General features: G+C 39.3%; 1 protein-coding gene and 2 long non-coding RNA genes across 4 annotated transcripts in view; 2 read left to right on the forward strand and 1 right to left on the reverse strand.

Annotated features, from left to right (window-relative positions):
- The window catches only part of LOC131311101 (3-oxoacyl-[acyl-carrier-protein] reductase 4-like), a 40,986-nt gene extending 13,747 nt beyond the window's left edge, over positions 1-27,239 (forward strand). The window contains exons 1-11 of one of the 2 annotated variants that reach the window (XM_058338431.1): positions 22,250-22,547; positions 23,596-23,738; positions 24,154-24,207; positions 24,873-24,953; positions 25,030-25,075; positions 25,153-25,247; positions 25,332-25,364; positions 25,527-25,661; positions 25,736-25,829; positions 26,828-26,910; positions 27,019-27,239. In XM_058338431.1, the coding sequence (XP_058194414.1) occupies positions 22,385-22,547; positions 23,596-23,738; positions 24,154-24,207; positions 24,873-24,953; positions 25,030-25,075; positions 25,153-25,247; positions 25,332-25,364; positions 25,527-25,661; positions 25,736-25,829; positions 26,828-26,910; positions 27,019-27,051 (960 nt within the window). In that variant the 5' untranslated portion in view covers positions 22,250-22,384 and the 3' untranslated portion in view covers positions 27,052-27,239. Of the gene's footprint in view, positions 1-22,249; positions 22,548-23,595; positions 23,739-24,153; positions 24,208-24,872; positions 24,954-25,029; positions 25,076-25,152; positions 25,248-25,331; positions 25,365-25,526; positions 25,662-25,735; positions 25,830-26,827; positions 26,911-27,018 lie in introns of those variants that run through there. The other variant, XM_058338430.1, reaches the window with a different exon arrangement.
- On the forward strand, positions 1,287-3,215 carry LOC131311107 (uncharacterized). The gene is made up of 2 exons (XR_009195403.1): positions 1,287-1,536; positions 2,725-3,215. It is a non-coding gene; the product is annotated as an uncharacterized LOC131311107 (long non-coding RNA).
- LOC131311108 (uncharacterized) lies at positions 3,721-5,338 on the reverse strand. Its single transcript, XR_009195404.1, has 2 exons — positions 4,463-5,338; positions 3,721-4,373 (listed from the first exon to the last, which is right to left on the reverse strand). It is a non-coding gene; the product is annotated as an uncharacterized LOC131311108 (long non-coding RNA).
- Positions 27,240-27,253: the final 14 nt, after the last annotated feature.

The raw sequence follows: 27,253 nt of genomic DNA on the forward strand, positions 1-27,253 counted from the left end.
AAATGGTTACCAAACAATGCCGAGGTATTCCAACTTGTGTGACCGTGAGAGATAAAAATACGCAAGTGCTTGAGAACTTGGGTTGGGTATTTTTTTGTTATCTCATTATACTCATTCAAATATTAGTGGAAGTTGTTCTTTCTCCCGTGGAGTATGCTTTGATACTGAACCACATAAATATTGTGTGTTCTTCGAGCAAGTTTATTTTTTCATTAGGGTTTCATTGCAGGTGGGATCGAACTAATCCCAACATCTAAACACCCTGTGGTTTCATTTTTCATTTCATCTACACCCCAATCGACAATTTGACAAAACATGCTCGTGATGGAATCAGCCAAACGTAGCTTACATTGACAAAACTTATGCTATTTGATAAGTATAATAACTATTAAAATGCTTTCAATTATCTTTCTTTTTTTTACCCAAAAGTAGTATTAGTTCATGAATCAAGACTAAAGTTCTCTCAAGTTGTATATAAAAAAGAAATTTATTCTTTTTGACCAAAACAGTTCTTTGAATGAGTAAATTAATTAAGGGTGATTTATAATTTTATCCGTTTTGATCAAAATAGCTGCATAAGCAAAGTCAACTTGATTAAGAATAATTGAGAATCAAATAGGTTTTTATTACTTTTGTCCTTCTACTACCACACTTATTTACACATCCATTCACACACCCACACTCACAACTAAGGTGGAGCCCGCACACACTACACACCCAGTATGTGTGGACCCCACCCTTGTTGTGAGTTTGTGTGTGTGTGAATGGGTGTGTAAATGAGTGTGGTGTTAGAATTATTGATACTTTTTATCATCACAAGAGAATAAATTCTTTATAAACCCTCATTTTCCTCCAAACCAATACAAATGTGCCACGTCAGCAAAAAAAAAGTAAGGAAGTGGACAAGGTCTCGCCTTTTCCTCTCCTCTATTTACCAAGGTTAACTTCACTTTTGAGAGCAAAGTTTGGACAATTACAAAAAAAAAAAAAAAACCCACCATGGCATAAAGGCCCCTCGTTCCCACCGAATCGTCAACTTCTACTCGTGTCTACACCGAATCGTCCACGTCGGGCCTTTTCCTCTTCCTCTCCGTGCGTGGAAACCCCATCACACACTTTATTGTATCTCAAAATCCTCAGCGTTCTACATTCATGGTACTAAAATTAGGAAAATGCTAGACACACAACGTACGGACACACAACAACTCACACAACCGTTGACGTCATCATCAAAACGACGTCGTTTTGATTATTAAAAAAAAAAAAAACCCACCTCGTTCTTTCCTGATTTCCCCTTTCCCTTCCCTCCCCACCCCACTTCGACGCTAAAAAATTCCAGAGAAGAGAGAAAGGGGCGACTGCCACCACCACCGATCAGAGAGGGGGGGCTCCCACCACCGGTGACGACGCTTCCCACCTCCACCGGCGACCACGCTTCCCACCTCCACCAACAGAACCCAACCCCAGCGCTCCCCACCGCCGGCGAACGCCACCACTACCGACTTCTGGGCAGTCCGACTTTGCCCCACCACGAAGGTCTCTCTCTCTCTCCTTGTTTCAATTAGTATCCTTAATTGAGTTGCTGAAAAAAATTGAGTTGCTGAAAAAAAAACCCCAATTCGAAAATTAGGGCTTCAATTCGAAAATAAAAGTTTCATTTTTTCTGGTAGTGAAAGAGTTTATACTTTGGATGGCTGTTAAATATCGAGATATGGTTAAAGACTGTGCTTGGGTATTTCTCAAGTTTTTGTGCAGTAAAAAGGAATAGATCTCACCTATAATTATGAACCCACGAACTTTGTACCCAGGAGAGAAATAAGCTGCAATAAGTATGTACCATGGTTCAGTTAACGGATCAAGGTAGTTCCATAGAAGTAATGAAATTATGACTCAGCTGTCTAACATGCATTTACAAGTCTTACCATAAATTTGTTCCATAGAAGTAATGGAATTCGACTTGCAACGAGACCAATCTCGCACCCAAGAGGAAGGAAATTCGTCCCTTTCTTAAGTAGTAATGTTTGTAAGGGAGAAACAATCACCGTGCTATTATCGACCAAGTTGACCTTCACTAGCTGTTTTGCTTTAGCATTTCAAGTGCTATAGATTGGCTGTCAAGAGATAATCCCGTTTTTTTTCTAATTTCTTGTGCGGTCATCATATAGTTCAGCTTTATATGCATTCTGTGATGAAAAATTTGCTGATGAAAAATTTGCTGGTAGACTCGTAATGCTCTCTCTTTCTTCAAGAAGTAAAGTCTACACAGCCAATTTTTATGCATAAAAGAGAAGTAATTTTTTTGTGATCTAAGTGTGAAGCAATACTATCACCAAATTGTAAGCAGAAAGAGTTTTTGTTTGGAAAAAGCTGCAGCGACCAAACTGTAATTCTACAATGAGCACATTTATGTGTTACACAAATTTCATAGTAGAACTGTAATTCTTTCACTCCCTTGCAAAGAATAACTTTATTGGCCAAAAGTTGATGAGCTTTATCAGTGGAGGCAATGGCTAATCTATTTTTCTCTAAAAGTTTTCAATGAACCATTTTCCTGATATTCTACAATGACCATAATTCAAATGTTGATGTGCATTCGAATCCCACTGGCTATACCATTGGCAGCTGAGAAATGGATACGAAAACAAGTTCTGAAATACCTACTTGTCATTTGTGCATTCTTCATTTGTTTACCAAGAAACAAATTTCTGATGGCCTACCATTCAGGTATTATGATTTGAAGGTCGAGGGTGGAGCTGAAGCTGTGAAGGGATCTCGAATGCTGGCTTAAACATCACCTGTTGCTGCAAAGAGATCGTCCTACCCAAGAAGAGATCGCCCTAGCTGAAACATCACCAGTTCCAATGTCGGCTTCTCATGCAGAGGGAGAGCCTCCACTCTCGCTTCCTCTGCCGCTTCCATTGGCAATGACTTAAAATGCAGCTCAACATAAAAATTGGGACCCATTTTCCCCTTATACATATACTTGGAGCAACAAAAGAAGGGTTTTTGGTTGGAAAATTGGATGAAAGAGATTGAAGCTATGATCAAATATTTGTTGTAATTTGGAATATGAAGTTGTAATTTGTTGAAATATCAAGTTGTAGTAACAAGTTTGAGTTTTTTGAATCCTAACTTCGATTGTAGCCTATTTGTGTGACTATATTGCTTTATGGTTTTTGTTGTGAATGGATAATTTGGCAATTGTTTTTTGGCTATGAATGTGACTTGTGAATGGTGATTTAGAATAAGAAATGTTCGATGTGGGCTTGTGGGTAACCTGTTGTTATTGTTGTACTGACTGAGACGCGAGACATCGGGTTAAGACGAAAAAAATAGGGGAGACTCTACCAAATTTTTTCCAGAACGTACTTGACTAAGTCCATTTCCATAAATTGGTTCAAACTTGTTCCGGTTGGGCATAAAGTTGGAGATGAACATAGATATGGTATAATGTCAAAACTAATCACAAAGGTAGGTTTTGGAAAAATTTTGACAGAGTCTGCCTTGTTTTTGGTCCTAGCCCGACGTCTCGCGTCTCAATTAGTAACAACAATAACAAGAAGAACAACATCAGCTTACGCACAAGCCCACGCCGGGCATTTCTCATTCTACATGCTCATAGTTTGGCATGTCATAAACTGCATGCTCGGAGTTTGGCATCTTTTACATGTGCATATATATTGGAACAGAAGCACAATATCAAGTAAATGAACCAAGCAATGGCAATACAAGTTGCTTGATCGGCAACAAGATTTTATTAAAAACTCGACAAAGGGTACATCGAGACGAGACCAAATACTAGCCACAGAAGATAAGGCATAGTAAAAGGCCAAGGAAAGGAAACAAAAGAAAAGAAAATTACATCCAATGGGAAAATTGAATGAGCCCATAACCGTTACAACTTTCTACATAAACGGACACAATTAGCCACTCCTCAGGATACATATCAGCAGCAATTGAACTAAGTCTTGGCAGCACTTGAGTAACTCCATTCACAGCATATGGCAGAGAATGGACATTATCATTGCAGAGCCTTAGAACTAGCAGAATGCAATAACTGTAGCCAAAATAGGAACTTCTAGCCTCTTAGCCCTCCAAGTTTGGGAGTAAAAAAGAGGTATCAAAGAAGATACATCAAAATTGCAGGATGTATGCCCAGCAAACACAGCAGAGAAGATTTCACTTTTAGCACAACTTCAGCATTTTCATTCATTCGAAACCCTCTTAGCCCTTCCAAACTTTCTCCTGAACTGAAACTTCCACTGTCCTTGGTTTTGGTTATCCACCATATCTGCTATCATTGCATCTTTTTGGGTGGAGAGCTTCTATAATCTTGGGAATACAGCTTGCAAAGAATCCTCTCCCAGCCACATCTGTTCCAAAAATTTGATAGAAGTACCAGAATAAACCTTGAAAATGAAATCTTGAATAATACAATCACCCATATCAGCACCCAAATTACCTACTGAACAAATTCCTTTCCATAAGTTGGATGATTTCCTACTTGGAAGATGGGGTAGCCAAGCTCCATCACACAGATCATACTTACTAGAAACCACAATCACCCACAATGCAATCTTCTCTTTATTGAAACTCCACCACCAATTAGTCAACCAGTCAGTTAAAGATTTTAGTGCCTTTGCAAATTAAAGGAGCAAAGGAGTTAATAGAAAAGTCAAAAGCAAGTGTGATTGTGAACTTTGGGGAATCAGTAATGTTACCCTTAAGGTCTTGAACTTGACTATTTAGGGAATCAGTAATGAAACCCAATTCAGATTTATCTCTCCTTAAAGATCCAGTTCAAAAACATGCCACAAACAACAAAAATTCTTCCTTAGAACAGCCAAAATCCTAAAGAGAACCAATACCAAAAGCCACTAACTGTGGTTTGGTGGTTGATTAACTAAATGTACAAGTTCTTGCAAACCATTCATATAGACGCACAAAATGGTATCAATTTACAAAGATTACCAACACATTAAACGACTATTCTGGGGTTAACAAATCAGATTATCAAAGCACCACAAGCACTCCAATTTAGGGTTTCTCACATTTTCAAATCAGGGGTTTCTCAAATTTTCGAAATAGTTTTTTTTTTTTTGCTGCAGCACAGTTTCTCAAATTGAAACCCTCTAATTGATGAGGATGAGGAGGAAATAGTGGGGCTAATCTATCTATCTGAAACAAGAAGAGAGAGAGAGAGAGACCTTCGTGGTAGAGGTAACAACGTCAGAGAGCTTAGAAGCCGATGGTGGCTGTAGCCGACGGTGGTGGAGCGCTGGGTTGGGTTGTGGTGGTTGCCGGTGGTGGGAGCCCCTCTCTGGGTTTTTTCAACGCTGGGTTTTTGATCGTGAGAAGGGGAGGAAGGAGAAAGCCGCAGGACCTGGGTTTTTTTTTTTTTTTTAATAATCAAAACGACGTCGTTTTGATGATGACGTCAGCGGTTGTGTGAGTTGTTGTGCGTCCGTACGTTGTGTTTCTAGCATTTTTGCTAAAATTATTAGCTTGGATAAATCTTTAAATGACAGCATTTTTTTTATATTTTGCAACCATGTATGATTTTATTTTTACTGCATTGCTCATTCTTTATGCAGGATTTGATGATGGAGGCCACATACACATCCTCGTTTTGATTTTTTCGGGATAAATTTTGAGAATGATAACAAAAGCTTAATTTTAATTGAAATTATTACGTGGATTATGAGATGTGACACAATGGTTCCTCCCTTTCAGAACTTAGGAATTGTATTTTGTTATATTTGGGAGTGGAATCCAACGGAGTATTTATGTTTAGCATGGGCGCAAATCATGTGTATCTTCATATTGATAATACAAAAATGGAGAGTGATTTTCACACTTCCTTTTTCGATATCCGCACTCTCTTTTTGTTTTTTAGTATTGAAAATGGATGTATTTTTTTTTTGTTGCTAAAAGACAAAAAATGAGTGTCGATATAGAAAAAGGAGTGTGGAAATCATGCATTTCTCAAAATATTTTTAACTATATATTGCTACTCGTCTCAGATGACATTTGTTGTTTTTCTCTTTGCTCATTTTAGTCTTTGTATTCACTTTAAAAATTAATAAAATTTTCTTTTTTTTTGCCACTCAAAAAAATATATATTGCTACTCGAGAGGTCCGAATAAGAGACAATATTGAGTGTGTATGTGCACAACCACCATTTTATTTTATATTGAAAAGTTAGAAATCTTTGCAAATGAATATATACAGTTTTAAGAGATCCAATTGAAGCACGGTGAGCATAAAAAATTTGACGATTCTCTATACGCACGAGTGGAATTCTTGATAATGGGAACAAGAGGTCTTTATGTACTGATGGGTTTTTTTTGTAATTGTTCAAAACTTGCAAGTTAACTCTGGTAACCAGAGGAGAGGAAAAGGTGTGACTTTCTCCACTTTCGTACCTCGTTGCTGACGTGGCACATTAGTATTGGTCTAACTATTATAGATTGGGGTGTTGATGCAATGAACTACGTGAAGTTTATTGTCATTTATCATACGTAGAGAGGTTAGTTGTCATTGAGGAAAACTTCAAGGGTGTCATTGAAATTTGGAGTTTTTTGAATATTCATTCTCAAATTCTATCTCACGTAAGTATTTATCCAACACTTTTTGAACAGTTTTAAACAGTTATGATTTCATTTCCATTTTCATTTTCATTTACATGCTTTCTATTCGATGTATATTGATTACATCCCTAAATTATAGCATTGCTTATTTATCACCGTCCCCACCCAATCAAACCATCCTCTCTGGCCTCATCATCGGCGGCCTCGCCCTCACCACCACCTCGCTCTTCGTTATCTGCAGGCTCGTCCTTGTCCCTACCATGCTTACCCTCGTCGTGGCCGTCTCTGGCTTCTTTCCATCGACAACCGTCGGACCAATCAATGTCAAGATTGAACGGAGCAGATCCAATGGCGGAGGATGCGGTTTCTGCATCAGGAAGGTCTCGCCGGCGATTGAATGGCTCTCAAATCTCGATCGTCGCCATTGTCGTTCAATTATTTTCGCCAATGCCAAAATCAACAGGTTTAGAACCAATAGCTCTGGGTTTTGTAGCCTTGGGTTTTGTTGTAGTAAACAGCGCGAGGGAATTGCAGCTGATCAATCACAAGCCTTCCAAAAGTGATGAACCAACCAATTTAATTTCTAGCAATCAGACCTTATTGGAAATGAGGGTCCAAACACACTCTCAGTCAACTGTTGATGGCTCTAACAACACTCTAGGGACTAACGCGGGAGGGAATAAGCTGCAATTCATGTCTTTCTATTTTTCCTCGGTTTGCAATGCAAGGGTACCGGAGTATCTACATTAAGCAATTTCATGCTTTTATGGCTGTGCAGAAGAGACACCTTTTTATTTCCTTAGAAGTAAGATTCTCATATCTCAGTTTTAATGCTTTTGGGCATTGGTGGTTAGGAGAAGAGCTAATGCAAGAATGAAGAAAACGAACCTTTTTGCACCCACCGACCTTGCACCAACTACCACGTGGGGCCCAATATGGGTCATGCACTGAAATCCTAGCCGTTCAATAATTTTAAAAAAATAACCGAGTGCTTCCGTGAAAAATCAGCTCAATTTGATGTGTAAGTGTTCGATTCAATTTTCTCATTTTTCATTCAAATTACAAAATATTGTAATTTGAATGAATAATGATCATGTAATCTAAATGAAAAATGGAAAAATTGGATCAAACACCTACATATATCGGATTGATTTGATGTTTTACGGGGCCATTCGATTTTTTTCTTAAAATTATTGAACGGCTCGTATTTTCTGTGCGGAATCCGTAGTGAGCCCCGCTTGACCATCGGTGCAAGATCGGTGAAGCCACCGTCGGTAGCCATAACATTTTGGGAAGACAACCATGCTATCGGTGTAAGGGCTCTCATCTTGCTTTTAGGCAATCAAAGAGAAGGGAAAACTAACTAGTAACTATGTAGAAATAATGCAGCAATTTATATATCTGTATCTCTTTCTGTATGTCTCTAAGTAGAAATTTACCTGTAATAGCTAAACCTTTTCTTTTCTTTTCTTTTTTTGAATATGTCACTTGGATTAAAAACTCAGTGCAAGTGAGAGTACAAATAGAATGTAACTCGGGTGGAATACTGCCCGTATGAAACAAAATTTTCCTATCTATGCACCTCGACGCAATTCAATGAGCAGCCTTGTTTGAAGCACGACTACGCCAACTAAACAACCAATTCCTTGATTTAGCCCAACCCTTGATGTCTGCTACTACTGTGGCGATCTCCCATGGGCACTTCACTTTGGGTTTGTTGAAGCAGTTGATGAGAGTCTTGCAATCAGATTCAAAAATCACCTCAGGGATGCTCTGCTCCTTTGTCATACAGCAAGCAATTCTAAGGGCCCAAGCTTTCAATCATCAAAGACGAAGACACCATAACTCTGCCACACCGCCAATCATGAGCTAATCCACCACTATCTCTAGCAATTATGCCAAAGGCAGCAAGGCTGCATGAAGTATTAAAAGCTCCATCACAATTAATTTTCAACACCGATGGAGGAGGCGGGGACCACCTTTCCACCCGTGATTGAATAACAAAATCCCTCTGAACTTTATCGCAAACAGCTTGTAAATAGTCCACATTAGCTCCTTTGGCCTGCTCAATCACCACTTTTGGCCTTGAGTTCTTGTCATTGAAGACACACCTATTTCTTTCCTTCCAGATTGCCCAACAAATTAATTTGAAAGATAAACCCCACATCTTCTCTTGTAGATTCTTTTGAAAGGCATCCACACAGTAGATCTTCTAGCTATTGTCCACTGCCACAATTTCCTTTTGGAGCACCCAAAAAACTTTGCCACTACCAAACCACACAGCTTTAACCCATGGGCAGTGGAACAGAATATGTTCAATTGTCTCACTAGCACTTACACAAATTGGGCACATAGGATTAGGGGCACATTTCCTACGGAACAAATTGGCTTTGCAGGCTAGCCAATTGCAAGCAGCTTTCCACATGAATAATCAAATCTTAATCGAATCTTAGGGGCTGTTAGAGAATTCCATAAGCTTGTCCACATTGTTTTTGATGGGATAAACGAACCAGAAGCCCTGTTAGAAACCACCTCAGTAACACTCTTCTTTCTTTGGAAATACGTACCCCGACTTCACAGTATACTCCCCACTGTTAGTGTGATGCCAAATGAGTTTATCCGGGGAGCTCGAGAGACTAACTGGGATTCTACACACAGCTTGGACCTGTTCTTCTGGTATACAGCTCTTAAGTTTCTCTCTATCCCATTCTTTGGATGGTTGCTTCATAAAATCCATGACCTTTGTTGGTAATTGCTGACCAATCTGTACTGGAGTCACCTTGCCACCAGGAATATCGGGAACCCATAGATCATTCCAAAAATCAATCAAGTCTCCATTCCCCACATTCCATTGAAGCCCTTCTTTAAGCAGATCCCTCCCTTCCAGTAGACTGGACCAAATCCATGAAGGTGCAGCCCCTCTCACAGCCTCCATACCATTCTTATTGGGAAAGTAAAGGCTTTTAAGGATCCTTGCCAAAGAGAATTAGGATTAGAGACCAACCGCCAAAACTGTTTTGCTAAGAGTGCAGTATTAAAAGATTCAAAATCCTTGAAACCCAAACCACCCATCCCTTTTTGGTTTGTCAATTTATGCCATGCTCCCCAGTAGATGTGACTGGCTCCATCCCCTTTCCCCTACCAAAATTTACTTATTACTGAATTCAAATAGGCACAAATAGAGCTTGAGACTTTGAAACACATGAAGGTATACATCAGAATTGGTTGAACCACAGACTTGATAAGAACATACTTTCCTGCCTGGTTCAATTCCTTATTACTCCAACCCTGCACTTTCCTCATGATCTTTTCTTGTAAGGAGCTCATAGATTCTCGCTTGGACCTCCCCTAGAACAAGGGAAGCCCAAGATACTTGGCATCCCCTTCCATTTCCTTTATTCCCATAATACTTTTCACCTATTCTTTGAGACTCTCCCCTATGTTAGGAGAGAAAAACAGACTTGACTTCTGCACATTAAGGAACAATCCAGATGCCTCACTATAACATGATATCAACTGCATAAAGTTTGAGCAGTACTTGGGCACCGCTTCCAAGAACACTAGGGAATCATCAACAAAAAGCAAGTGTGAAAGAGTAGGACACCTCTTTCTCATCCGAATTCCTCCAATAGATTTATTCAAGATTGCCTTTTGTAAGACAGCAGAGAACACATCTGCCACCATCAAGAAAAGATATGGGGATAACGGGTCTCCCTATCGAAGACCTCTTCCTGGATTCACTGAGCAGACCTGTTTCCCATTGGCCATGATTGAGTATTTGACAGAGCACACACATTGTTTCACCCAATTGATCCATCTGTCATTGAATCCCATCTTTTCCATTACTTTGAACATAAAATCCCAACAAACACGATCGTAAACTTTGTTAAGGTCCTGCTTGACAGCCATAGAAGCTCTTGAGCCCTGTTTCTTGTGCTTGATAAAGTGGAAAACCTCATGGGCAATGATAATATTATCTTGGATTTGTCTTCCAGGAATGAAGACCGATTGGTGCTCCGATATAATATTGCCAATAAAAGGTTGTAGCCTATTAGTGAGTACTTTTGAAATAATCTTGTAAATAAATTGACAAAGGCTAATAGGGCGGAGGTGATTCATACCTTCAGGATTAGGCACCTTGGGGATAAGAGTGACGTTAGTTTGATTCACCTCTTTGAGAAGTGTTCCTTCCTGAAAAAAACTCTGGACAGCACCAAAGACATCCTCCCCCACAATATCCCAATAGGACTGATAAAATAGTCCTGGAAAACCGTCAGACCCAGGGGCTTTCAGAGGCCCAAGTTGTAGGCTGCCAACTGGACCTCCTCTCTTGTGACTTCTTTGGACAGTTGATCATTACACTCTGGGGAGATGATTGGGTCGATAAGGCTAAGCATGTCATCAAAGCTTCTGCTAGGGGGGCCTTGTACAAATCCTGGAAATGCACCTTAATCACCTCAGCATTAAACCTTTTCTTTAGGTATGAATCCCAAGCAATTCTATTGATGGATGGGAATGCCTCGGGAGCCTCAATAGCGAGTCAAGATTTGCTAAAATTGGAGATCTCAACTTCACCGTGAAGTTAAGACTATTGCGGGTCTGCGAGGTCACCTTGATAATCTAGTTCATCAATCCTATATTGTACGGTTTGCTAAATACAACATCCGTGGAAATAAAATCACACTGAACTACCCACTCATGGGTTGTCAACATGGTAAGGGCGAACCTACCCTTGCAACATAGCAGGGTTCGATTCCCCTTGGAGGCAAACTATGATTTAAGTGGGGGGCCATGGCGGTGGATTGCTATGCTAGTCTCCCCCGAGGTTTGGATTGCACAGTCAAGTCCAATAGTGGCTGGGCGGCAGGATTGTTCCTCGGTTACCAAAAAAAAAAAATTCTCACGGAACGAAGATCAATGGCTTCAACTTTAAAACACACTTGCTTGGAATAAACTAAATGATATATTCTAAATATTTGCCCTCCAAACAAATATTACATTTAAATTTACATTTTCAGAAAAGACTATTAAATGGGGATGGATGGAGTATAAAATAAATTTTACATTTAAATTTACCTTTTATTTTACTTAGAATAGTGTTCGAATTAACATTATGGACGGCTGAGATTAAATTTTTAATACATTGGTCAGATTCTTTTTTTTTTTTGCTATTATTGTATAGTTAGCGGGGGTGTTAAGGTTGGCATGCAGAGTCTAGAAGCTATCCATAGCCTTGGCCCCCAAAGCCCTGTCCTCTGTGGGGCTTGAACCTTGGTCACCACTTGGGGGGGGGAGAGGAGGAGGAAGACGAGCGACACATTTCCATAGCAGTGGTTCTCTATTGGTCAGATTCAAGGCGTGTGAGACACATTTCCTTTAACATGGACGAGATTAGGCGTGGATACCACAAGAGGTGCGAATGCAACAAAGCAATGTGAAGGGATTTATCCGCACATAGCCCGACCCACATGGGCATAAGTGAAGTTTGCCCTTAAAAACAAGACACCTATGCAGAAAGAGTAACGTTGATAGGTGCTGAAAAACACTCATTTAATCCGCCTAATCTATGCTTTGTCGGTCCCTTTACATTGTTACTTGATACATTTTAGCATTTTATTATGTTTGTAGGCCTTGGAGACTGATGGGTGCAAAAATGTGCAAATTGAAAGGTCTTATGGAATTGTTATGCTATGAAACAATACAATTTATGTGGTGGGCCCGAGTAGTATTGTATTGTAAAAGGGTTAATCAAGAATTATTCCTGGGCCTATGGGTTGCACGTGGTTTATGATTTTCCGAGAGGAGATTGGGCCCATTGACATTGGTCTTTGCTGGTATTGAAAAAAAAAAAGGGTAAAGGATTAACAAGTGAATTGTGGGGAAAGTTGAGCCAGCCTTCCGTAATGTCGGCACATGTTATTACAATATCCAAGGGGTAGTAGGGTTGGGCGCTTGAGACAAAACAGAGAACGGAGGATGGAACAAGGCTGCGAACAAAGGACTTCAGCTTCCATGGCCGGCTAAACCCTCACCTAGGAAGAAGATGAAGTACCATGCCAAGTAACTTTGTATATGTATTGGTGTAGGTTTTAATATTCGGATCGATTGTTTAACTAGAACTTGTTTCAGTTTTATGGAATGGTTTTAATTCTTTCAATTTGTTTCGCATTTATATTTGCGATTTTCAAATACGGAGTTAAACAATAGTTTTCACTGATTGTGGTTGGACGGATTGTGCCGTTAGGTAGCCAGACCGTGCTACTGAGAGACAATCCGTGCTATGGGATAGTCTATGCCTTTTAACAACCTGATTATTTTCTTGATGATTATCGAAAGGGATTGCAAGCTCTAACGATAGTCTTTAATTATTCAAATGTTAATGTTAAACCTAACCTATGCATATCGTTGTTACGCGGTCGGGGTGGATTCGAAACCCTAGATCCTTCCTCCACCAGTTTTCAATCAATTAATTAGTTGTTCTCTTACTCTATTCAGTCTTCTCAAATCAAACAATTCAATCCTTTCTTGAATTAATCTAAAAGTTAATTGAAATTATAGTAACTTAGCCATACTGTCCCTGACTCGGTCTTAACCACTGTTTTACGGAATAGTAGTTAACTCCAATGTTTTATAAATATATTTTTGACATGGTACAATGCGGTCAAACGTCGGATAACAATAACAATAGCGTAGAAGCTAAGACTGCATACATTACTGTTATGTTTCTTTATGTTCTGTTACGAAAGACAATACACGAAAAGATATCCTCTTAAACTTTCCTTAATATAGGGTCACTATGCATGATTAAAACCCCACAACTTACGAAGAGTTTTTATACACCGCATAGTGACGTTGTTAATGGCGGCTGCTGCTGCTTCTTCTTCTTCTTGGTCGTCGTTATTTGTTATGGCGATTGATTTTTTCTCTAGTCCAAGTGAAACCACGAGCTATGGGTACAGAAAACGAGGCGTAGCATGTCGACGGGCATGGGCTTGATGGGGTATGTAGGTGTCAGGATTTGGTGCTGAAGGGGGGACTAGACCCCTGGCTAGATGACGCGACGGGAAATATGCTCTGTTTGTTCCTGTTTTCAGAATCAGTTCTGAAGAAAACTCATTTGATTGAAGGACTTTGAAACTGTAGAAGACTCTACCATCGGCTTTTCGAGGCAAGCTGGTGCTTAGGAGAAGAGTTAATGCAAGAATGACGGAAACAACGGTAAGGGTTCTTCTCATCTTGTTTTTAGGCAATCAGAGAGCAGAAATTTTGAAAATCTATCTATGGAGAATTACAGCAGGCTAGAGAGGGTTGCTATTCTCTTTATAGGTCTATGAAGCCAAGCCATTTCTGGCAACACTATATTGGGGTTTACCTGAAATTGCTTTAACAAGGAATATTGATCAAGATCCATATTCTTTTTTTTTTTTTGCTCGGCATCAAGATCCATATTCTTACTGAATGTCCCCGAAGGTGGTAATATGTCACGGGTGAGTGGGGTTAAGTGTTTCCTCACCATCCGTCCAGGTTCGAGTCCCGCCAACTGCGAGACTTGCGTGGAGCGCCCTTTATCCGTCTAGTACCTAGGTGGTGCTGTGGTGATGTATTCGCCTTTCCGGACAGTAGTTATGACTCAAACCAGACATTCCACAGCGGGTCGGGAACCCCTATAGTCATGGCCAAGGAAGGTTGCTACGCTGGTCGTCTCTTTCCATCCTTCTTTACCGTTCAAGAAAAAAATTCTTGCTGAACAGATGCACAAATAAGAACTGGTAGGTTTGGAACATGTTCCTCACGCGGGGAATATCATTCGACTAAAACCAATTCATTGGTTGTGCGATTAAGTGAAATAAAACTTATCCGAATGTTTCCAGTTTCCTCCATCCGCGTACCACCATTATTCCCCTCCTAAATAAAACTAACAAAATTTCACTTAAGAGGATTGCTCCATGCATATTTACCCAAAAAAAAAAATTGCTACCGTTGGATGCATATGGCCCACATGCCTCCAGCAATTCTAGATACAGTTGTGTTCGGAGTTTGTAAAAGGTATGTGTTGCGAGACTTTTTCTTTCACTTAATCGCACAGCCACCGAATGGCGAATGTCAAAATACTCGACTGACACATCCACGTACTCCTAAAAATTCCACCTCCTCAACCCAAGAGATTTTTGGGTGTCAAGCGGGTACCACTCTCCCTCCTCTTTTTGTCGCTTTAAATTCCGGACCATTCAAAACAAATTTTGACAATCCGAAGCGCCAAAAGAATACCACGTGTGTGGTGCCCTACCAGCAACCAAAAACTTCTCCCTCACCCTAGCCCCATCAAACCCTTTCTAGTGATCATCTCTTTATTCTCAACCCAGCCACATCAAACCCTTTATGGTCATCTCTTTATTCCCCTCTTAACTTCAATTTATGCGCTTTTGCTTTTATAGCGCATGCTGATCACTAGTAATCTAGTGGTGTTTAATACTTGACCACATGTACTCAAGTGGTGCTTTGCTTTTTGACCACCCTTGTTTTCCTTACCAGCAAATAGTATCTATTTTGTTCCGCAGAGTACTGCACATCCACGGCAGTCAACGTCCTGACGGGTGCCGAGCACTCACATACGGGCCGTCGAAAAGTGTTTTGGACGGTCCAAATTTAAACACTCTCTCTCCTCTCATCCCACCACTCTCTCTCTCCAAATCTGAATCGTCCAAAACCGAAAGGAATGGTTCGGATGTGCCAAGCGGACACCACATGATACCCGCTCAGCACTAAAAAATTTCTCGAACCACCAAAACCCCCCCTCAGTTTGTTTCGCACAGAATATATTTAACTATTCAAACAATGAGGTGAGGTATCACAGGTCCTGACACCCCTGATCATCGGAAAAAAATAAAGACGGGTGTATTGGATGTGTATAGTTCTTTGGAAGTGGGTACTTGCAAGGGCAGAGGGACTATAGGGTAAGTGGGGTCAATTGACGCACTTCCATTGAAAATGAGTTTCTATACTTTATAGATATTTTTGGCAATCTTAACCTTACATAATACATCCCGGACGATGATGTCTCTACTAGGCCAGTAAGTTTGCTCCGATCCTGGGGGTGTAAGTTCGATTTCCGTGGGTAGATGTATAAACTTACATTGGAAAGTGATAGTAAAAGTGTTAAGGAATATAGAATAAGGTGATGCCCACTACCTACTGTTAACACGAGTTATGACTTTTGAGCTGTGTGATTAAGGTTAAGGCAGCTTAGCAGATCAGCTGGCATAGGTCATTACAAATATATAGGAAAAAAAAACCCCGCATAATACATGAAAATGCTCGAAGAACAAACTATAAATTTCCTTGAGCTAGCAATCTGATTGCAAACATGGAGCCGCCGTTTTTATCTCTCTGTCTCGCAAGTCTGTTTGCAATTGCCGTGACCTACTATCTTAGAGTGGTGGTAAAAAGGCTTGAGCCATTCCCCAAAATAAACCAAATTTGCAAAAAATAACCTACCTCAATGACCATTCATTTCTCCAGCCATAAATTGCTCCACCCATTTTCACCCAAAAATGACCCGGGACCGGCATTTCTACCACGTCAGCAAATCAAACCACAAAATCCATACTTACCAAAAAAAAACCCACAAAATCCATCCCTGCCTTTTGAACAATTTGAAAATGGGATTAAAAAAAAGGATTATTGAAAAAATAGCATTGCTAATGGCTTTACACCATTGTACCAATAATGTTGTTTTTTGGGAATGGCGGCTCCAGCCATTTTGGCAAGACCGTTGAACTTGCTAATATATCTTAGTGGTCTCTCGCACTAAATCTCAAAATGGCCATATACTGCTATTTAGGCGCTATTTGTTTCTATGTAAAATGTTTTACAATATAAAATGTTTTCCGCGTAAAATATTTTTTCAGAAAACAAACTTCAAACTTTTATTTTTCGGTGTTTGGTTAGCACTTGAAAATATTTTCAGAAATCAACAAAACAGTGTAGAGAGAGTGGGGGGCTTAAACGGTGAAGAGATATGAAAATATTAGAATTGAACGTAGGCCAGGACTGACGACCGAGAAAACTGAGCAGTGAAAATTGCAGCAGATGACAACGGGTTCATTCCGGAAAATAACATACGGAAGATTTAAGGGTAAGTCATTTTCATCCAATTGACGGAAAATGTTTTGCATGTAAAATGTTTTTCAAATTTTTTACACAATCAAACACCGAAAAATAGGTAAAACATTTTACTGAAAAATAATTTACGCACAAACAAACGGAGCCTTTAGTATCTATTTATTTGGTAGAAGTATGTTTCGGTGGCGGTGTTATTGAAGCTGTTTTTACTAGTGTAGGGAAATTGCAAGTTGCAAAATTTAACGCGTTGATATTTTACCCCACTAACAAAAGTTTCCGGCTCAGCCCCTTGGGTACTGAGGAAACAGGCGGGAGTGCGTCGCACGGCTTCAAACGCATCTGTGGATTTAGGTATTTGTGATACAGAGGGTAGCTAGCTATATATGATCTTTGCAAAAGGAAGGGATTCTTCACAAGTTAAGACTTGAGGAATTTGTTCCCTTAAAATTAAAATTGAAATTGAAATGTTCCCTAATCCCTATAGACTGAAATGTTCAAGGGAAAGTTGCTATAGGTTACGAACATTTGGAAAGGAATAAGGTCTTCATTATTCTGGTTGTGGGGTCATTGCAAAAGGAAGAGAAAATTTTCACCAGTTCAAGAATTGAGGATTTTTTTTTTTTTTTTTTGTAATGCAGGAGTCCCGGGCTAGCTACCGCACTCCTCGGACTAATTTCTACAGTCCCTCCCACAACCGTAACACACGCTTACGCGCGGGGTGAGATGAACCTAAGAATTGCTAGTAAGGAGAATTGAACCTGAAACCTTAAGAAGGAACAAACCCACTCAAGCCAAGACTACTTGGCCGATCTCTCAAGGTTAGAATTAAGGAATTGGATCCCTTAAAGATTAAAGTCTTTCCTAAAGTACTGAAGTGTTCAAGGGGAAATTTTCTACAGGTAAAAGGAATATGATCAATGAGCCATACATGGTGTCATTGATCAAAGTTAGGTGCCTTTGTGCAATCTGGAGGAAGAATCTGCTACACATCTTATCCGGCTCGGCCAATGTACTTTTGTGAACTGTTTTCTTCGCCCAAATCAAAATTTTGATTGCAAAAAATCTGGTTGGGTTAAACCCTATAACCACCTTGTATTCCGGTTAAGCCATTGAGATTTTTTTTTTATTTTTTAGATCGTCCGGGCTAATTTACATTTCCAAAGACAAAAAAAGTCCCAAAGCTTGGAGATGGAGCTTTGGGAATTTATAAAGGCCTGTCCATAATGCTGGAAAAAGGTTTAAGCAATGTGTGCATTGAGTCAGACTCCCTTGCTTTGTTGCTGTCTAGTTGATCAATGATGGTCAATGATGGGACCTGAGGATCGATGCTTCCCGGCAGCTTTCTGCGGAGCGGGTGCATAGCGGCTCATTCAGCAGTTCATCTCGACACGGACGGCTCTGATTGAATCTGAACACATACAACTCTCAACTGTTCATTGCTCATTTAAGATCCGAGTCAACCGCTAAGGAGATGCATCTCCCATTTCTCAATGATGGCCCCCCTATTGGGCACCCTTATCAAGCTTTGGCTATTGACTCGAAAATGCTACTAACTCGCACCCAGGCTTCCCTCGTTCGAATCTACAAAGTTATTTGCTTTGTTTTGTAGTATGTGTAGAGACCCGTATATTCAAAAATCGCTTAAAGGTTGTATTAATATTAAAATTTTGAATAAATGTGAAATTTGTTGGAATTATTTAATTTGGGTCTTAAATAATAAAGATTGAAAGTGGAGGGAGTGCAAGTGTGATTAGTATGTGTCTTAGTATATATATGTGTGTGCGGGGGTGTAGGGGATTAAAATCCCCAATCCATTCTCTCTCCACTCTCCCGATCTCTCTCCCTCCCCTTCGGCCCTCTCTCTCTCTCTCCATCCTCCACTTTCAAACTCTCTCCCAAACTCAAAACCCATGAAAAACAGCCATCATTCTACCTTCGTCGCGTGTTCACGAGCTCGTTGTTCATTGGGTTCGGCTCGGCAAGGAGTGTACTTGGCGTATTTCGAGATTTGAGTTCTAGAGCTTGCGTGGCCCGATCTCTCTTCGTGTTTGCTTTTCGACTTCGAGGTAGGGATTTCTTACTCTCTCTATGTGTTTATAAGGTGATTATGTACTTGGATCGTGCCTTGATTCGTTGTTGTTGTTGGGATTTTGTCTTTCGAAGTCTGAAAATTCGCTGAAAAACTCCGAGGTATTGATACCCCAGCCCTTTCTGGATAGCAGCCGTCCAGGTATCGCTACCTCATTTTGGGGTATTGATACCTCCCCTGTTTTCTGGACAGTTTTGACACGTCTTGCTCTTCTCATACTCGTTTGAACCCCAATCACTTTTAGCACGCTTTAAACACTTTTGAATCGCTTCTAAACTTGATTGTTCGTACCTCGAAAGATTTGTTGACCAATCGATCTCATTGGGCTCTCATCATAACTTAGAAAAGTGTAGAATCGAATGATAAGGATACTCGTGCATTATTTATGCTCTTTGTCGACTGAAGTAGATTTTGTGGCTTTTATTAATGATCGATATAGACTTGTTAAGCGTTATAACATGATGTGATGATTGGTGAATTAAGAAACGTACTATGGAGTCGTTCGATGCATGACGTGGGACATCGTGATAGACTTAGAAGAATAACGTGAGCTTAAGGTGTTTATTTATGTATAAGGGGACGTGTCTATGAGTTTGTTAAACCTTATGTGACGATGAATGAAAGAATATGACCTTGGGAACGTTGTTTTCTTGTATGTGGATTGGTAATGTGTGTGTGTGTGTGTGTATGTTAATAATTTTGAATTGAGGGTCCTGCAACACAAGGTGTGGTAATGCAGGGACTCTAGAGGACCCGCAACGCAAGGTGTGATAATGCGGAAACCCAGGTGGAAAGAATTAACAGTAACTCAAGGGGTGGTAATACGGTTGAATGACTCGCATGATGAAAGAAGTTATGATTGGTTATAGAAGTTCGTGATGTTGTTGAGTTGTTTGTTGCTCGAGATGGTAACTGTCGAACAAAGAAATAAATGATTGATTTTATCAAAGTTTTGAAAAGAAAGGAATTTGGTTTTAGAAAAAGGATTTTTATGAAAAATCCTCAGGTAAGCGAATCAACGGTTCCGGTATTTGGGCACAAATCAACGGATTTCGGTATTCAAGCGAATCAACAGAGCTTGGCCCGTAAAGGTCGAAAGTTTTTCTCAAAGTTATTTTGGCAATCAAAAGGAAATATTTTCTTTTTATAAAAAAGGCTTGAACGTAAATGGTAAGAAATGAAGAAAGGTAAAGGTGGTATTCATTTGAGGAGTCTTAAAATGATTTGAGAAATAGTATTGGGTTGATTAGATTGATTTGTGCTCAAAGTTACTCATAGTTACTGTACGAATGGTTAGGCATATCTATAAGACGTATTGAATTCCGTAGTCGTTGTTTGTCGGTTCATTATGCTTCTTGTATCTTCTATCGTTCATTGGAAATTATTCATTCTTATAGCATGTTTCATCGCATTTATATATAGCTTGAGTATAAAATTCTCTACTGGGCTAGTGTAGCTCAACCTATCATTTTCAGGTACATCTCAATGATTCGACGCGGAGTGCATGGTGTGCATGCGTGGCTTCATGCCCTTTTGAATGCCATCTTTGTGAAGTGATTCCATCATTGTTCGTATGATCTTTTGTAAAGATGTAAATTGTAAATTCAATTGAACTCTTTTAACTTCAAATATTATGTAACCTCTAAATCTACTCTTTTAATTAGCCATGGAGTTTAAGCCGTAGTGCCAATGTTGTAAAACCTTAAACTTGGAAACTTGGTTTGTAAATGATCATTTGAAACTCTCTCTTTGGGGTATTATCTGTAATATGCGAGGTTCATTTATTGAAATGAATTATTTATTTATGTTGAAAACCTAGGGCGCGACAGTATGCATGTACTTGAACTTATTTCGTTTTCGTTTTAATGGTTGGAATTTCTGAAGCACCAAAAAAAAAAATTGATGGTCATTGGTTATGTTTGGTTACATAAATAGATGGTACGATTAAAAAAATATAAATAAATTGTGACATGTTGTTTGGATTTGAATAGCTTAAATATGACTTTTTTTTGTTTTTTATGGTTACGATAAGTTCAGATGTCACAATGAGATGATGCAAATTTGTCATTTTCAGTTAACGAAATGGAATGGACGGCACCTTGTAATTGAGGTACATTGACAACAATTACAGAGATTTTTTTTAAAATATTTTAGAGCCAAGGTGAGAAGTTATGTGAATTGCAATCACTATTATGGAAAAATTTGAGTTTCACAACCAATAAAGGCTAAGAGTGAAACAATTTTATATTTAATTATAAGTGACAACCAAATTTAATTAAATTTGAAAAAAATAATGAAGTAAAAGATAGTTATTCAATACTTATTGTATTTATATTATTTAAATAGTCCGAGGAATCAAGATTTTCTCACTTGATTGACATTTTCATGTGACCCTCTCGTGATGTAAAATAAGGCCTACCACAGTTTTATTTGACGATCTAATCTCTTCATTTTGTAGGTTTTTATGTTCTCATCATACATTGCAAAAAATCATGTTTATTGAAAATTCGTAAGAGCTTTGAATCATGTTAGTCATAAGAGAAACATGTTGTCTTAGCTGTCTATTTGTCTTGCAACAAAATAAACAAATAAGGTTGTGGGTTTAATTTTGCATCTTTCACTCGCCTTCCACCAATCGAGATCCTCTCGTGTGACACGAAACGAAATCAATCACTAGGTTCAATTAACGATTCACACAATTCATTTTTTATTGTTTTTAACATCTATACAAAAAACTAAGATCATTGGACACTGCTATCTATTTCAACGAAAACATATTGTCACAAGAGAAATAGACCGTGAGACTTTGGCCATCTATTACTTTTCACAAAATACGATTCGACCAAATCTTTCTGGATCTCAGATCGACTTGTTTTTTTTGCATAAACGTCAAACAGATCAAGGCCTACAATATAATTGGCTCATGTCGTAAATAAGAATGGTGGTGGATGTTTTTTTTTGCGTTACCTGAAGAATCACACGAGTGATCGAGATGTTGACATCCATCCGCGGGCACTACCGACCCGGAGGGAGGGGGGCTGCTGTCCCCGAATTTGGGGCTCACTCCGGTCTCGATCCAATGATCGGAAATGTTCACTTCGTAGAGCTCGTCGAGTAAAACAACTATGCAAAAAATCAGCTTAATTGGATATCATTAAGTACTTGATCGGAACCTTTTTATCTTAAAAAGAATGGATCCGAAACACTGGATCAAATCCACTGTACCTCATGGACTAAGAGTTATATGGGCTCCGATCAGGTACTTAATGATATCCAATTAAGCTGATTTTTTGCATAGTTGTTCTACTCGACGAGCTCTACAAAGTGAACGATTCAGATTATCGGAGCGAGATCGGGGTGGGCCCCAAAATTGGGGCAGCAGCCCCCCCGCGTCCCTACCGACCCATGGAGCCAACGTTTTTATATAACGACTCTCATCAAGGGAGCCTCTTTGTATTCATCGCCACTCTCTCTGACTTCGGTGCTTCCAAAGCAACTATCTCTCTCTCTCTCTCTCTCTCTCTCTCTCTCTCTCTCTCTCTCCTCCTGAATCGTTTCCGTTCAAATTTTCACCAGAGCTTCAATGGCTACTCCAACCGTCACAGCCTTCAAAACCGCCGCGATCGCACGTACCGGCGACCTGAAACTCGCTCATTTCCGGCAATGCTCTCCGGTTACCGGCCGAGTTGGATCCGTTCACCTCCGGCAGAGCCTCAAATCGCATTGCGGGTCGTTAGTTTCGGCCGGTACTGATTTCGTTTCCTCTTCTGCAATTCACTCCACTAGACTACATGTGTACATATATACATTGCGGGACGCAAATACGTAGGCTTGTCGCTGTTATTGCGTTCCGACATTTTCTTAATGACATCACTGCATTGAATCGTTCGTGTTTTTTAGATCGAATCAGTCGTGTTAGAACTCGTACTTTCTGCCTTCTCAAAAAAAAAAACTACTCCCTCCTCTACAAATAGTCCAGTCCAGTATTCCATTTTGGACACTTCTTTTATAAATGTTCATTTTGAAAAATTAATTAATAGAAGTTTGTACAATCATTATTTTGTCTTTTTGAAAAGTTAATGTGTTAAGAGTTGATGGATAAAATTGAAGTATAATTTGGGAAACAAAGTGGATGTGAAAGTTGATGTGAAGAGTCTAACTACGATGTCTCCTTGATAAGTTGAGATTATTTACAAATCTAGACACTTAAAAAAGGAGAGTAGTACTTTCTCGGGCATAATTTTGAGGAATTAGTTGAAGGCCTATTTTGTGTTGGACTTGCTACGCATTTGCAGGCTCATCGGTGAGAAAAATATGTGAAACTTATTTTGTATACAAAACACTTTATAAAATAAATATAGTTATTTTGGTTGAAAACTTATTAGGCCTAATTTATCCTATTTTATTGAGCTATATAATCTACTTCCTTAACTGAATTTTCATTTACTCTGAACTTGTACAAATAATTCAGTGGAGGCAATATTAAAGAAAAATAAAATTATGTGCAAAAAGAAAGAATATTTTAATGCATTTTTTCAACCAGGGAACCCCTGAGAAAGCCTTGCGGAGCCGCACCTGCGCATATGGCTAATTTAGGACATCAAGAGTCATAGAGTTTCTCGGAAATTATGGGTTTGAGAAACCCATTGAATTGAGATTTAACATGTCAGTGTTTTTTCTTGAAAACAAAGACAGTTCGATGAAGAATGTCCTTGTATTTACATGTCTTAGATTGGAAATTAAATTTTTTTCTTTAAACTCTTCAGATTTGTTTGATTGTGATGGAAACTGCAGGTGTAAAAGCGCAGGTCGCCACTGTTGCACAAGCTAGTATTGAATCAACTCAAAGCGTGGAAGCTCCTGTTGTTGTGGTCACTGGAGCCTCTAGAGGCATTGGCCGAGCTATCGCGTTGGCTTTGGGGAACGCTGGTTGTAAGGTCAGAGGATTCTTCACAAGTATTTGAGGATGTTAGCTTAAATCATATTTCTCTCTAGTGAGTAATATCAGCTTAAAAATATTACCAATTTTCACAAGTTTATGACCCATGACAAGTAACTTACTGCAATAGTTTTGTTAGGTTTCATTACTTCTAGCTCAGTGGATGATTTGGTTTGTTGCTAAAGATGCTTTTGCAAGTTACATACAAAGGACATGACTGCAACTCTATGATTCTACATAAGCCATTCCCGGAATTGCATTTACATGCTTCAATAACCTACTTTTGATTGCCTCAGAGTGATAAGTGATGTTTTTTGATTGCCTCAGAGTGATAATTGATATCATAAGCAGTGGATCAGTTTTCATTCAGCTGGCTCTTCCTCCAAATGTTAATTATGGACTTCCAATGACAGGTTCTGGTTAATTATGCTAGGTCATCGAAGGAGGCAGAAGAAGTTTGTAAAGAGGTAACGGATAACTCTTTTTTAGGGGTCATCTGATCAATTAGTTCTTTTTTTCTTCTTAAGGATGTGGGTACTGTAGCTGTATTGGTGCTGTTAAATCGTTATAATCTCCTTTGACATATTCTGCTGCATTCATAGCACAGCTGTTATAAGCATGATGCATGTGCTCTTCCTGTTTTTCTCCTTGAGTTTATCTCTTCTTAATTAACAATTCAAAACTTGAAGGTTGGTGGACTTTATTAAGGTTCAATGGTTGCTATACTGCAAAGGCGTCAACTTGAATGATTTGTCCCTCCCTCTACCGCTAAAAACCAGCCAGTCAGCCACTTGATTATTATGGAACATTGTTGTTGCAAATCTATATTGGTTTCTTACGACACCAACAGGAACTGTTACCTAGTGAACTTGAGGAAACTTTATACAACTACATGGCCGATTACTGCTGCGGCCAGTGGTTCATGTATGATATTTACTTTTCTGTTTCATGATTGTAATTACAACAAGAAGAAACAAAGATGTGTATCCCATTAGCCATCCCCTTGAATCACGTCGTGAGACTATCCTTGTCAATTTGTATGTTTCATCTTCATCTGTTGTACTCCTTGCACCACAAGGTGTTGCTTGGCCCTAATGTGGAAGGAAAATGACTTCACTACCACTAATTGCAGATCGAGACATGTGGTGGTCAGGCTCTTACTTTTGGGGGAGATGTTTCAAAAGAAGAGGATGTGGAATCAATGATCAAAACTGTGAGCACATTTTCTCTTTCACAATTGTTTTAGGTTTAAATATTCTGCTAATACTTCATGATTGTCCCATGTACAGGCAGTTGACACATGGGGAACTGTTGATATATTGATAAACAATGCAGGTTCTTGAAAGTTCGTCTCTGCTTCCATGGTATACAGTTTTAGGTTTTCCTCTGAATGATCCTCCCTATCATTTCAGGTATTACTAGAGATGGTTTATTGATGAGAATGAAGACTTCTCAGTGGCAGGAAGTTATAGATCTGAATCTCACTGGTGTATACCACTGCACACAGGTGTGAAGGCTTTTAGTTCTTGAGTATTGACAGACATGTAGCTTTCTTGTTTGTTGGATTAATAATGTTTTCCACTATTTGCAGGCTGCGGCCAAAATTATGATGAAAAAGAAAAAGGTATCCCTTTCTCACAGGTTGTAGTACGCTGGTCACCGGTTATGATATTGAGAGTGTCGTTGAGAATGATCTTTGGATTTTTGAGAAGAAATGATAAAATGTTTTTATTTATCTGGAAGAATTCATCCAATAATTTGGTTTGGGATCTTTCATTTGTCGCAGGGGAGGATAATTAATATAGCATCAGTTGTTGGTCTTACTGGTAATATTGGGCAAGCCAATTATAGTGCTGCCAAAGCAGGGGTAATTGGCCTAACGAAAACCGTGGCAAAGGAATATGCAAGCAGGAATGTTAATGTGAGTTTTCAATCTTGTCAATCCATTCCCATAATTACACACTGTACTAGATAGTTAAGCTTTTCTTTGAACAGGTTAATGCTGTTGCCCCAGGATTCATTGCATCTGATATGACCGCTAAGCTTGGGGGAGACATTGAGAAGAAAATCTTGGAAACCATCCCTTTGGGTAAGATAGATGAAAACATATAAGCTCTTGCTGAGATATAGCCTTGTGTTTTCGTTTCATTTCTACCTAAACCTGAATTACTTGATTTTCTTCTGTTTTTCTATTTCTGGATCTGTCTTTGTACCATGGGCTTGAATCCAAACACTTCTCTTTGGGTTTACTAGTTCTTTCACTTCCTTTTGCTGCCCACAACAAATCTTAAATCCCTGTTTCCAATTGTGCTACAAGCTAGCATCTGGTGAATAAGGGCGCTCCCTTGCGTCCGGTAGATGTAACATTAGGGTCGCCTATAACATTGGAGAATAAATTCTATCCGGATCAGCAGGAAAATCCTCCTTTCCTCTCCCCCCCCCCCAAAATCAAGGCTCGCCAACTCAGCAAAATCCTCCTTTTGACCTAACCCAAACACAGCCGATCGAATTGTTCAGAATTTAAGGGTGGGTTGTTAATTCATTAAACTCTGATTTTGAAAACAAGTCAAAACGAAATACAATAAAACACTATTTATCTTTCAGAACGTGAAATGCATTTACAGATATGTCATATATAATTCCTTGTGGATTGAGTTGTATATATGCGTTTGTGTGTGTAGCTCAAAAGTTTTTAGATGTGAGAAGGTGGTGATTGTAGAGTAGAGAGATGGTGTTCTTCTGGTGGTCGCTGTCGGCGAAATCCAATCAAGAGATCCTGGTGGGAGGATTGGGTGTGGCTTGTCCATGGTTTTTTTTAATGTGGTGGACACGTGTAGTGTTTTTAGCACTGGGACAGGAACATAGGATTCCAAGCCAGGGAAGTTGTGGGAGAGAAGAAGGCATTTGCTGAGTTGGCAGAAAGGGGGTGTTTTCCAGCTAATCCTGATAGAATTTGTTCTCATAACATTGGGGTTGAGACGACTGCTTCTTTATCTGATTCATAGGAGTGCAAATCCGTGATTTCAAAACAAACATGAAGCAAAAGGTTTTGAATAATTCTTATTATCGTCTGCTTTGTAAATTCAGGTAGGTATGGCCAACCGGAAGAAATTGCTGGGCTGGTAGAATTCTTGGCCCTCAATCCTGCAGCCAGTTACATTACTGGACAGGTTATTAAATCCAACGCATCATATCTATGTTTTTTTATTAAGATCTCACCTTTCCCTCTTTTTATTTTTGCTTGTTACTCCATCATCACTGCGATTGTGGCTGTGCAGGTGTTCACCATTGACGGAGGAATGGTTATATAGGAGGTCGAGGAATGGTGATGAAGGAGGTCGCACACGTTCTTTTTAAGATATGCTGTAGAAAACAAATAAACAAATAAGTACTGTTGAGGAAGGTTTGATTGAATTGATTAACACAAATTGTTGTACGAGTTTATGAAACTTGGGATCACAAAACGGGATTTATGAATGAATCGCCGTATTTGCATCAACCGGTTGTTTTGGA

The sequence above is a fragment of the Rhododendron vialii genome, chromosome 12a (genome assembly GCF_030253575.1).
Source record: "Rhododendron vialii isolate Sample 1 chromosome 12a, ASM3025357v1".
NCBI classification, from domain to species: Eukaryota; Viridiplantae; Streptophyta; class Magnoliopsida; order Ericales; family Ericaceae; genus Rhododendron; species Rhododendron vialii.